The sequence below is a fragment of the Theobroma cacao genome, chromosome 10 (genome assembly GCF_053813885.1).
Source record: "Theobroma cacao isolate CCN51 chromosome 10, ASM5381388v1, whole genome shotgun sequence".
In the NCBI taxonomy this organism is placed as follows: domain Eukaryota; kingdom Viridiplantae; phylum Streptophyta; class Magnoliopsida; order Malvales; family Malvaceae; genus Theobroma; species Theobroma cacao.
The window spans coordinates 28,826,489-28,839,461 of record NC_142648.1 but is presented as its reverse complement, the minus strand read 5'-3'; the positions used below and the strand labels follow the sequence as shown (position 1 = coordinate 28,839,461).

General features: G+C 37.5%; 3 protein-coding genes across 4 annotated transcripts; all 3 read left to right on the top strand.

Annotated features, from left to right (window-relative positions):
• Nucleotides 1-426: 426 nt before the first annotated feature.
• Nucleotides 427-4,990, top strand: LOC18587522 (Pentatricopeptide repeat (PPR) superfamily protein). Of its 2 annotated transcripts, none has more exons than XM_018129078.2 (5): nt 427-3,049; nt 3,835-3,905; nt 4,142-4,217; nt 4,340-4,460; nt 4,552-4,990. In XM_018129078.2, exon 1 carries the CDS (start codon nt 980-982, stop codon nt 2,951-2,953), a length of 1,974 nt encoding a protein of 657 aa, XP_017984567.2. In that variant the 5' UTR covers nt 427-979; the 3' UTR covers nt 2,954-3,049; nt 3,835-3,905; nt 4,142-4,217; nt 4,340-4,460; nt 4,552-4,990. The 2 variants fall into 2 exon arrangements, with proteins under 2 accessions (XP_017984567.2, XP_007011398.3); XM_007011336.3 differs by having other exon boundaries at nt 4,337-4,460.
• Nucleotides 4,991-5,266: 276 nt separating this feature from the next.
• On the top strand, nt 5,267-7,820 carry LOC18587521 (large ribosomal subunit protein uL16-like). The gene is made up of 4 exons (XM_007011333.3): nt 5,267-5,397; nt 6,336-6,837; nt 7,253-7,334; nt 7,562-7,820. Exons 1-4 carry the CDS (start codon nt 5,388-5,390, stop codon nt 7,628-7,630), a joined length of 663 nt encoding a protein of 220 aa, XP_007011395.1. The 5' UTR covers nt 5,267-5,387; the 3' UTR covers nt 7,631-7,820.
• A 442-nt stretch (nt 7,821-8,262) lies between these two features.
• On the top strand, nt 8,263-11,775 carry LOC18587520 (uncharacterized). Its single transcript, XM_018129075.2, has 3 exons — nt 8,263-9,222; nt 9,867-10,139; nt 11,244-11,775. The coding sequence occupies exons 1-3, from the start codon at nt 8,650-8,652 to the stop codon at nt 11,511-11,513; spliced, it is 1,116 nt and encodes a 371-aa protein (XP_017984564.2). The 5' UTR covers nt 8,263-8,649; the 3' UTR covers nt 11,514-11,775.
• The last annotated feature ends 1,198 nt before the right edge of the window (nt 11,776-12,973 follow it).

Below are 12,973 nucleotides of genomic sequence, written 5' to 3'. Positions count from 1 at the left end.
TCATAGATTATGTATTAATCAATGAATCAAATGTTTTAAGTGTTCTCAACAATCTGATCAAATGTGCAATGTCAGTGGAGGATTTTTTTGATCTAATTTTGGATTCTAACAATTTGATTTAATAAATTAAATTGATGTAGTCTTACCGTGTTAATCATAATCTAAACCCCGTAATAATTAATTAAAAATCATCATGTATGAATTATTTTGATAACTAATAGTAAAATGACTTCATACATATTATATTTATATTTTGAGTAGTCAAATTTATAATTAATTTTATAATATTTCATAGTTGATAACTGCCACGTGAAATAATTTGGTTAGGTGTCATGATCCACGTGGCTAAATTCGGTCTTGTGGAAGCTGAGGTGTAATTTGTTTATGTTTTTTTAATTTCCTTTTCTGTGCCTGCCTTGCCCAACGGCGCCAAGCTAGTAGAGCGTAGCATACCTCTCTCTCTCTCTCTCACCCTTTCCCTCCCCGCGGCGCCGTTACCCCATCTCTACAAATCCAAGTAGTTCTCTGCCGTTGTCCTTTTTCTGTGTCTTCCTTCCCTTTCTCTCTTTCGTGGACGAATTGTTGTCTCAATTTTGTTCACTTGTCGACTTTTGAATACGTTTTCCAACACAAATAACAACTCAATTCTTTATCCTATTCATTTTTTCGGTTCAAAAAAGCCTGTCAAATACATCCAAGTCGCTTGTATCCACTAAATTTCCATCCTTTGCAATCAAGAGCGAGATACCCTTTTTTCTTTTTCATCTCCAAGGTTTAGCAACTGCATCAATGCCTAAAACCCTTTCTGTGTCAGAAGCTTCAAGCTTCACTGTCTCACATTTGGCATTTGAAAGTACCATTCTTTCCTGCTAATGTTGTTGGAAAATCCCATAGCTCTCTCTCCTTTTTTTTTTCTTTTAATTTTATCACGAGTCACCTACTTCAGCACTTTTACCTATCCTTTTGCACGCTTATAAATATGCTATGGAGATACAACAGGGGCTTCCTGCATTCAAAACCAAGAACCCAGATCCTCAAAGTATTGCCTTTCGTGTTAGTTCGCCATTTCTCGTCACCAGAGGTATGTTCAACTGACAAAAGTCAAAGTTTTTCTTGGGAAAAAAGGAGACTTACTATCACTCCTCAGATTGTTCACTCTACTTTAGTGAACTGCCCTTCTAATTTGATTGCTTTGGGCTTTTTCTTATGGTGTGCTAAGCAACCCAATTATTTTCATGATGGTGAAGCATTTGATTGTATGGTTAATGTTCTCACTCAGTTAACCAAAAAGTATGTAACTGTAAGAAGCATTGTTGGGGAATTGGAAACTGTTGGCTGTGTGATAAAGCCACAAACTTTCTTGCTTTTGTTGAGGATTTATTGGCGTGGTGGATTATATGGAATGGTTTTTGAGACTTTTGAGGAAATGGCTACTGTTGGTTTTACTCCAAATACATTTGCACGTAATGTAATCATGGATGTTTTGTTTAAAATCGGGCATGTTGATGTAGCTATCAAGGTTTTGAAAGAAACCGGATTCCCAAATTTCTTGACTTTTAATACTGCTTTATGTAATTTGTGCAAGTTGAGAGATTTGTCTAATATGAAGTATGTTATCAGAAGAATGTTCCGGGAGGGGCATTATCCTAATGTTAGGACATTGGAGATGATTTTGAATTGTTTCTGTAAAATGGGTAGGCTAGCAGAGGCATATCAAGTGTTGAGTTTGATGCTTATTTTGGGAGTTTCTGTATCGGTAAATGCTTGGAGTTTATTGATAGATGGGTTTTGTCGATTGCGTCAGCCTGATATGGCTAATGATTTGTTTATAAAGATGCTTGGAACTGGTTGCTCTCCTAATGTTGTGATTTACACCACTTTGATTAAGGGATTCTTGGATTCCCAAATGGTTAGTACTGCTTTTAGCATTCTAAATAGAATGGAATCTGATGGATATGTTCCTGACTTGATTCTCTGTAATGTGTTAATAGATTGTTTGTCTAAGATTGGGAGGTATGATGATGCATTTGATGTTTTTGTAAGTTTGCCAGAAAGAAAATTGTTACCTGATTCTTATACATTTTGCTCTTTGTTATCCAACATATGTTTGTCTAGGAGGTTTTCTCTTTTACCTAAGATAGCAAGTGGACTTGCAATAGAAGGGGACCTAGTAGTTTGTAACTCACTATTGAACTACTTTTGCAAGGCTGGCTATCCATTGCATGCTGTGGAGTTATATGATTACATGCTTGATAGAGGTTTTACACCTGATAAGTATAGCTTTGTTGGATTACTTAGCGGACTGTGTGGAGCAAGAAGAATTGATGAAGCGGTTAATGTGTATCAAAGCATAATAATGTATTGCCCTGGTCTTGATGCTCATGTCCATACTATTATCATAGATAGGCTCATAAGAGTTGGTAAATATCACAGAGCCATTAAATTGTTTAGGAGGGCACTTGTAGAGAAATACCCTTTAGATGTTGTATCATACAATGTTGCCATCTTTGGACTTCTCAAGAGTGGAAGGGTAGGAGAAGCTTTTACTTTGTACAGCCAGATGAAGGAACTTGGTGTTCTGCCAAATGCACACACATATAATTTGGTTATCTCTGGGTTCTGCAAGGAGAGAGATCTCAAAATGGTCAAACAGTTGTTGCAAGAAATCAGTGAGGCAGAGGTTGAGCTGGACCATAATACAGTGAACAGTGTAACTAAATTGCTGTTCAGATCATATCCATATCCTTCAGCCCTCAATCAGTTTATTGAAATGTGGAATTCAGGTTTGATTCCTGATGAGGCAATGTATGCTCAATTCTCCAAGGGGCCTGCATATGGTGTAAACGTAGGTGATGCTCATCACTCGTTCTTGAAAACTTATTTGAGGGATAAACTATTGGTGGACTCATCTGGCTCTGATGACATTCCTTATGTGGCTGCTTCTGTGGGCTGAGCTATTTTTTATGAATAAGTTTTTTCATAGCTCAGTGGGCGATGCTGCTTCCATTTTTCTTAGCTCTTCATACCATCAGATATTTAGTCCTTAAAGGTACAGCTTATAGCTCTTTCTGTAGAATGAAACATTCATCCTGACTTATTGGTTCATTAAATCAATGTCTCACTAGCTTGATCAAGAAAACATTGAGAACCCTTAGTAAGTTTGATGTTTCATTTTGCTATCAGGATAATCAAATAACTCTTTTCACATTTTTACTTATCAAGAGTGGATTCTAGAATTCAAAAGATAATCAATTCCATTTTAATGAGGTTGATCATTGATTAGAAGCATCCTTGACATCCCAGGCCCATTGAATTGTGGGCCAAAAATGTCTCAGAATCCTTCATCAATAAAAAAAATGCCTCATCAGCCTAAAGAAATATAAATAAGACTGTAACTGCAGCAGGAAAGACTGCAGAGGGATAGATGACTGTTTAATAAATCAAGGACTAATTACTCATGTTGATATATAGGGGATGATGGTTGATCGCATCCTGCATGTGGCAACTAGAATCACATTATTGGAACCTTTTAGTGCAAAATTGGGATGGCTTTGGAATTTGTCATTACAGTTTCCTCTCTTGCCAATCAATAGTTTTCATGTTACTTGTATCTTGGAGATTAATTTATGCTTTTTGGTCCATTCTTTCAACTCCTTTTTTAGATATTCAGAGATAGAGTGTCTCCAAGAAACAGTTCATTTATTCATGGTGTTAGTTATAGAATATTATCTGCTTAGATGCTAATCTCTGATTGTCAATACATGCAATTATTAGTTGATTTCTTCAAGATATTGCCTAACTTGTTAAGCTGTTTCACCTGTACGCAATTTTCAGAGGTGAAGTAGGGGATTTCATGAAGATTTTCTTCAAGGGAAGTGCCCGATGAAATTTCAATAATTCCACAGGTATGGAGATTATATTCCAATTTTATGTATTTCTTTCATTAATTGCAATTACGTGGTGCGTAAAAACTCTACCAAATCATATTATAAATTTTTGCTTCCTACTATGTTTGTTGTTTCTGATGAAGTGCATAAAGTTGGCATGTCATTCTAGAATCTTCCTAGGGAAACATCAAATTCCAAGTTGGTGTTGGTGCCTCATTTATTCCTCATATCTTTGATTTGTCATGTATTTCCAGCCTAAGATCTGAGCCGTGACTTGAGAGTCTCTCCTTGCAACCACATGCACTGAGATTCTTGTGATTCCAAAGTTTCGTATGTCTTCCTTCTCGATCTATTTAATTTGGAGTCTTTTATTGGACTTTTTGGCCTATGTATCTCTTTCTCCTTTTTCCGGTTGGATTCCTCTAACATGGCACGCAACATGGTTTTAGAAGTTACAAGCAGCAGCTGTTTGCGCGGGCTTTCATCCATTGAAAGATGAAGATCGTATCATAGTGTTTCATAGCATCATTGACGAAGAAAGAAAACAGCAAGATACCAAAATCTCTGCAAGTGGTGAGTGAGCAAAAGAACCATTAAAAAGTTTTTGATACCCATGCATTTATTATTCTCTGAATTGACCCTTTTTGTTTCATTTCTATTTCAGATACCCATAAAAGGCTAGAGTAGTGGCAACCATTTGGCAGGAACAATTGTTCTTTTCTAACCAAGGATCTCATTTTCCAGCATCACCAAGATTGGAAGAATGTACAATAAGAGAGGGACATCTAGAAAGATCAAAAAATGGAAAGGGGCTCTTCAAATTCTGTTAAAATAGTTGCCACCTTTCCCCTGTTTTGTCTGCTTCAAGTGTTTCTCATTCATGTAATTATGATGCTAGTCTGTGTTGTTGGTGTGGACTTTATGCTGCCTGTGTCCCTAATTTCTCAGTTGATAGCCCGTGCAGCTTACCCCATGGCTACTTTTGCAGTTTCTTCATTGATAATGTACAAAAAACGATAATGTAGAAGTAGTATCCATACCTCTGTTATGTTGACAAGATCAATACTAGTTGGCTCTATCTTCTCTTGTGTTTGTTGGGAATTTGATCGTTGGTCGTTTTGCAATGAAAGATTACTGTTTCCAACCAATTCTGTATGTATTCATAGGCAAGTAAATAAGATTGAAGCATGGTGGTTTTATATATAGGATTGCAATCATGAGAACACAGACATTTTGTTGATCAAAAAACATATCAAAGCTTTGCTTAGTGATAGATGCCATTTGATCTTCGAATTCTCTCGAAGCCACCCAACATGTCAAATTAAAGTAAAAAGAAACAATATCAGCTCACACAAAAGTAGTTTGGGCTCCTTGACTTGAGTGAATGGGCTGAAGCTGCATTGAGCCCATGGGTCATGGCACAAGTAGTTAAATAAAAGAGGGATGGGAATCGCCTAGGGTTTACGTCGCTCTGCTATTCTCAATTCTTTCCTGGACGACATGGGGAGGAGTGAGTTCCTTCTTTCCTTGCTTGCTGGCTACTATAATTCTTCTTTGAAATCTTAACTGCTATCATCATTCTTACGTTGCTTGTGTTTTTAGTGGTGTGCTATCATTCTCGAATATTGTTGAATGCTGTTTTGAGTTTTCCTTTCCTTTGTATGGTTGATCCAATTTTCTCCCTTTATTTTCAAGGATGAATTTTTACATTTGCTTTTCGACGCTGTAACTGTATTAATGGGTTTTCTCAGATAAAAAATGGGGCTTGGGGAATTTGGAAATGTTTTACCCATTAAATCTACCCAATTTGCTCTTCAAAATTCAATTTTCACTCTTATCTTTTCTGGGTTTCATTCACATGCTGTCACCACAACCAGCACCAAGTCCATCTCTGGATGGCCATGATAAAATTGTTCCATGATGACGAAAATTTGGTCATGAATGGTAACTTAAAGGCTGAGATGTGAATTAGAAATTGAGTGCAATTTAGCATATAATGATTTTCAGTTTTTTGGGTTTGTTGCACCAAGCAAGAACCTGTATATATAGTTTTGGTCTTTGTAATATTATAGTGGTCATTTCTATCATAAGGTGCTATTTTCCATTTTGGACTCAGTTATTACTTGCAAATACCACCCAAAAATCATTGGGAATGTGTGCTATGGATCATCTTCCATGGGCTACTGTTTTGCTGCATTTGTGGAATCTATAAAGCATTATGGATTTGTTTGCAGGGGCTGGTTAAACTAATCGACATACAACATATTTAACATTTTATTTATATATTCTCTTCTGGGATGGGCTTATGTTAATGTTTCTAGAAACATCTCTTTTAAACAGCTTCGTAACATTCATGGTTCTAGCATGCATTCCTTAAGAAGCTATTTGTTGTATTATGTTGACTTTGAGTGTCATGCTTGAGCTGGTTTTCTAATATTCTTCTTATAGGGCCTGCAAGATGTTATCGCCAAATCAAGAACAAGCCATACCCAAAATCTCGATACTGCCGTGGTGTCCCAGATTCTAAGATTAGAATTTATGATGTTGGGATGAAGAAAAAAGGGGTCGACGAGTTTCCGTTCTGTGTCCATCTTGTCAGTTGGGAGAAAGAGAATGTCTCAAGTGAGGCATTGGAAGCTGCTCGAATTGCCTGCAACAAGTACATGGCCAAATTTGCTGGGAAGGATGCTTTCCATTTGAGAGTGAGGGTTCATCCCTTCCATGTTCTGCGGATCAACAAGATGCTTTCATGTGCTGGTGCTGATAGGCTTCAGACTGGTATGAGGGGTGCTTTTGGGAAACCTCAAGGAACATGTGCAAGAGTCAACATTGGTCAGGTCCTGCTTTCTGTGCGTTGTAAGGACAGCAACAGCCATCATGCACAGGAGGCCCTCCGCCGTGCAAAGTTCAAGTTTCCTGGTCGTCAAAAGATTATTGTTAGCAGGAAGTGGTATGCATTTTTGTTTTATAGACTTTGAATTCTGAAACTTCTGAGGTTTACTTGATTTTAAAATGCACCTTCAACATTTGATATATGTTCATAAGTTTTTAACTTAGGTGAAGATTGGTTAAAACTCTTGCATATGGAAACATGCCTTGAACTAGGTCTTTACTTGCTCCTTTTCTTTTCCTTTGGGGGAAGGGTATAGTGAGCTTTGCATTATAAGGAAATAGAAATATTAATCTCTTTTCTTACAAATCCTTTGACAATCTTGTAAGAGCATAAATTTTTATAGGAAACATGGGGTCTGATGTTTGCTCTTTTTTAATATATATTCAGGACATATGCACAACCATCAAGTTACCTATGTTCTTGAAATATAGTTTAGGATCATTTATGATATTGTTATAATTGTCATTGTCAGGGGTTTTACCAAGTACAGCCGTGCTGATTATCTGAGGTGGAAGTCTGAGAACAGGATTGTGCCAGATGGTGTCAATGCAAAGGTAGTATTACTAAAGATATGGTGGAATATTATCTCTTTCTAACAAAGTCATTTTGCCAATAATTTGTCCTTTTATGTCTGTGTATTCAATACAACCCTCCTTTGTTACACTATTGACTGTACTAAGACAACAAAATGCTCTTTGCTTATGATCAAGCTTACTAGTGGATTTGGCCTTTCATCGTTATTGGTTTTCTAAAGTGGAAATTGTGATTTTACCATGTGCAGCTGCTTGGGTGTCATGGACCATTGGCTAATCGTCAACCTGGAAGAGCTTTTCTACATGCATCAGCGTAGACAACTACCTAGAAAATTTTGAAATGCTCTCCAAACCCTTTTGTTGAACGTATTTCTAGTTTATTATTGTAGTTTGCTGTGTATCTTTCCCTAGTGGAACATATTGTGTTAAGGTTATTTGGTTTTGTGAATTGTTATTCACACCATGGCACCGAGTTTGTTATGGAATTGCAGTTTGTTATTGTTTCAATTTTGTTGCCTTGAGATGCCTACCTTATTGATGTGTCTCTGACTAATCCATTTTCCCCTCTCTACCAAAACATTGTCTAAGAAATTGTTTTGTGCAGGTGATTCAATGTTTAATTGATTATGTAGTTGATGAATGGATATAGTTAATATGGCAGGAAGCTGGATAGTAGGAGTTTCCTGATTTTGGTCATTGTTTTCATTGTACTGGACCTGTTGCAAGCCCCTACTGCTACCTGTTGGAAGCCATTGTTTTCAAAGATTTTGAGTTGAAGAAATTTCAAATGATTGAAGCCCTTGGATCCTTTCGCTATAAGAAATGTGACCAAAATTTTTAAAACAGAAATGAAATTAGTGCTTCTTATGGGGAATCAAATGCCAAATCGAGCCCACTGCTTTCAGCTTCTATTGACACAATAAGCTTCGCAGCTGTCAGCTCACTTGAAATACAAATCAAAGCAAAAAGAAACCCACCCAAACTAGTAAGTTACTTCTACAAAACGATGGAAAAACAGACCCGAAACACCAAAAATGGCAGGGGAAGCCGACCCGAATTAACTTGCCTTGTGGCGACGGGGAAAGTAATTAAATAGAAGAAGAAAAAGAGTGAGACGGTTCTGCTTCCACCTTTTCCGACACATTCCCCCCCTCGCCCTTTGCGTGTTTTGTTTTTTTATTCTATTAGAATCATTTTAGCAAACTTTTGATAGGTTGGGTTAAGTTGTTCATCTCCCATTTTCAATTGATGGGAATTGAATCTGTGAAGTAAGCTTCCCTTTTTGTGATCTTTGAGAGTTTGTGCGTCCTGTGAATCTAATAATCAGAACCTGAAAATGTGGAAGCCATCTTCGTCTTCTTCTTCTTCTTCTTCAAGACTTATCTATGCTTTCCTCAAACTTCATTCCAATCGTCATCGAGTCAACCCCTTTGCCATCCCTTCTTCTTCCTCCTCCTGTTCTAATGGTTTCCACCAACTCTCTTCAAATCCCACTTCCTCGAATGCTGGTCTTTCCCAATTTCTGTTTCGCTCTGCCCACCAAAGTACCCCTTTGAGAAACCGTTACATTGCTAGACCCAACCCCTTTTCCCCGTCTGGGTTGAGGTTCTTTTCCTTTAAACCCTCTAATTTCGGTCAGAAATTTGGTGGGAGTTTCACCAAAAACGCTTTCCAGAACCCGGCTAATGCCTTCAGGTCCACTCTGTCGAGGTACCGTGAGGCTATTGGTTTACATTTGGAAGCCTTTTTCAAGAAGAATTACTTGATTCTGTTTGGTGCTGGAGGAGTTCTGCTCTGTGTTTTGCTCTGGAGGATTATGTTCGGTATTGCTAACTCTTTTATTGGCCTCTCTGAAGGAATGGCAAAGTATGGCTTTCTTGCCCTTTCCACTGCAATTGTTTCTTTCGCTGTAAGTTGTTATCTTCCGCCTTGTCTGCATTGGCTTTTAACTGCTTCACTCATACAATAACTGCCACCATTAGCTTCTGTTTATGGATTAATTGACATTGAATCATTGGCACCGTGATTGAGTTGCTGTTTGAGTTGTTCATATATTCATGGGTGAATGCCTATAGAACTTTATATATACGAACTGTAATTTAATGAAGTTTGGGAAAATGATTTAGCACTGATTTGTTGAAAGTAGAATTTTGCAACTTCTAATGAGATACTCTGTATTTGGAGTTACTATTCAATGCCCTGCAAATTAGCAATGATGGCATGAATGTACACTTACTAGTTTCTAGATTCAATGCTCATGGATAAACAAAATATCTGAAAAAATTAGCTGTTGAGCTGATCCTGTTTAATTGGCTGTCATCTCATTTATCCTGATGGTCCTTTTTTTTAAGCAGAAAAAACCTTGCTTTGTAGAGTAATGCGTTTCTATACTCCTACAAAAGTAAAGATTGCTTCTTTGTAATGCCCATGTTTAGGGCTTCAGTTCATGAATATGATTATTTTGCTTGTTGTGTGGATTGATGATTCTGACATTTTATTGGAGAACAATGCCATCTTACCTCTTCTGCTTCTTGTTCATTTCATCATCTTCAGGGCCTGTATTTTCGCTCAAGGTTCACAATAAATCCTGACAAAGTTTATAGAATGGCCATGAGGAGGCTTAACACGGCTGCTGGGATTCTTGAGGTTATGGGTGCACCTCTTACCGGAACAGAATTGAGGGCTTATGTGATGTCTGGAGGTGGACTTACTGTGAAGAACTTCAAGCTAAAACTTAGGAGCAAGCGGTGTTTTCTTATCTTCCCTATCCGAGGTTCTGAGAGAAAGGGTTTAGTGAGTGTTGAAGTGAAGAAGAACAAGGGCCAGGTTTGCTTCTATACTCGCTAATCTTTATTATTTCTTGGGGAACCTACTACAGTAAACCTTGCATTGTGGGCAGGAACCACTATCCCATTCCCTTTGGTCTGAGAGATAATGTGTAAAACTAAGTGGTTTGCAGTATTACAATTTTTTTAAAAAATGACAAAACTATCCTTATGTTTACCTTCAACAAATATGAAAATATTAATCAAGTCATGTGTTAAGATTTATATCTAACTCATATACTTATTCATCTTATTTGGTCATTTCCTTAAAAATCAACTGTTAGGCCCTTCTCCCTGTTAAAGATTTTGGATGTTAAGTGATTAAAGTGTTATTTTTTTTTATAAACCCATCATAGGATAGAGAAAGCATCATTTTTGGTTATCCACATCCAACGTGGTAGGAAAACTTCGATTTATGAGTTAATACCACAGTTTGATCATGTGATCTTACTTGTGAGTTTTCATTGAAGTTTCTTGAATTATACCCTAAATGAAAACTTCTTTTACTTATCTATTGGCCATGTTTGGGCTGTTACTATTAGGATTCTTTTTCTTCTAGTTATCATTTTTCTCTAAGTTAAAATTACTTAGAACTCAAAACTGAAAGCACCAAGCTATCTTTCGCATGCCTCACTCTCAAATATATCATTGATAATCTATCTGTATGAAATATCTGGGGCCTATTCTTTGGATGAGAGAAGAGGGAGGGCCCCCAGTAAATAGAATTCAAAGTCCTAGATACAATAGAGTGCATCTTCCTCTATGTCTCTCAAATATTCCAGATGTTACGGTAGATAATTATGGGGAATCTCTTCTGTTTTCTTCTGATGACTCATATAGAGGCAGCTGATGAAGTGGTTTCTCTCTGCCATTCTTTTAAGTAAATAAAATATTAATGTCTTTTTGTCATGCCATTTCTTGAAAACATATAAAGCTTTCTGTTATAGTTCCCTAGCTCCTTTTCTTTCTCTTCTGACTCATAAGCTTAAACCTCCTCAAATACAAATAAAGAAGGTATAAAATGAAAGAATACAGAATATATACCATTATTGAAGTACTGGTGGTATATTCCTGCTATCTGAGCATTTGTTATTACTATTTGCAGTATGTTATGAAACTATTAGCAGTAGACATTCCCATGGCATCAGGGCCTGATCAGCGGCTCTTCCTGATTGGTGATGAAGAAGAGTACAAGGTTGGTGGTGGATTAATCTCTGAGCTAAGAGATCCTGTAGTGAAAGCAATGGCAGCAACCAAGGAATTTGATGACCTTGACCAAATTGAGGAAGAGGAGGATGCTGAGCGAGAACTTCAAGAGGCTGAAAGGAAGCACCGTGAAGAAATTGAAAAGCTTGAAAAAGGTGGCAATCAATGATTGCTTGCTAGATTTTGTTCTTGCCCCTTCTTCCTTTCTTTTGTGCACTGAGGTTTCTGAATGTTTGCTTGAGGCTTTGACAAATCTGGATAAATTGAGTTGATGTAGGAGTGCCCTGCATCTGTAGAAGGTTCACCTGCCTTATACTGCTTGTGGCCACTGCAAATATTTTTAAGGTGTTATAGTCAAATGGCCCTATTGTAACAAATAAATCTTACAATTAATGTACTGTGCATACATGACATACAGTTTTTGCCATTCATCTTCCCATGTTGAGAACATTCTTTCCATCTTAACCCTTCTCTTCTCTTCCAATGACTCCTTGGACAAGTGACTGTGAATAGATTTTGTTTTGAGTGTATTGCATATGCAAGGATCGATTAGTTTGGCCTTTGATCGTATCTGCAGGGCTACCATGCTTCTTACGGTTTCTCTCTCTCCAAGCAAGTTTCAGTACCAAGGCTGCAAAACTTATGCCCCTCAGCTACTGCTGGCCCAATGGTATTCAAAGTCCCAGTCTCCAGCTGATCTCTGAACTTGTGATTTATGCTCACTATTACTCCAACCTCAGAAAAAGGGCAAGCACAAGAGATGTGATCTCTGATTTCATCATTATTGCCACAAAGAAAACAGGTTATTTTTGGCAGAGGTAAATCCAATTTTGCAATCCATTCACTGTTAACTTGTCTAAGATTGCCATCCTATCATAGTATGCTTGGGAATATGGTGTTGGAACGGGATTAGTCTGTGTCTGTGCACCTTATTTATTTGAGTTTGATGGCAGCCAAGTAGTGACATCTTTCTCCTCTGCATAAGGATAGATAATACACAAACAACTGTGTTAATTTCCATTCACCATCCTTAGCAAATTGCTGCGACTCAAGTCTACTTAATCTTGACATTTTACTGAGTTGGTTTATTGTTATTATTGCTGATCTCCATCCAAGAAACAACTGGCAAAACTTCCAGCCAATGCTAAGTTTATGCATGTATTACTTCGCTGGATGAAATAACCTTGTTCTGTTTCCCAAAGTTAGTAAAGCTAGGCGATTTCTGCTTGCTAATGCGGGTACAAACGATGCCTAAACCTAGAGCTTTTCTAGAGAAGTGAGTATGTTGTTCCAGCCCCAAAGCATTTCTCTGGGGGTTTAGCTCGTTGGATCCAAGTATCTTTTCCTAATACAGAAACCAAAACCAATCAGCAATCAATCATAAATTCTCGCAGATTCAGTTACTACCAGCACAGCCTAGGATGATAGTTTTTGATGTCAAGCTAAGATGCTATATTAATAACCGCCTGCTAACTGCCAACTACCCTCTGCCATTAATCAGGGCCCCATTGTCTGGTTCAGTCAATCAGTCTTAAATTTCTTAGTAGTTCGTCAATTCCCTGCTATGGAGGTTGGAATCTATTTCATGCCCTGTTTTATCAATCACACGTAGGTAATGAAGTTCGATAA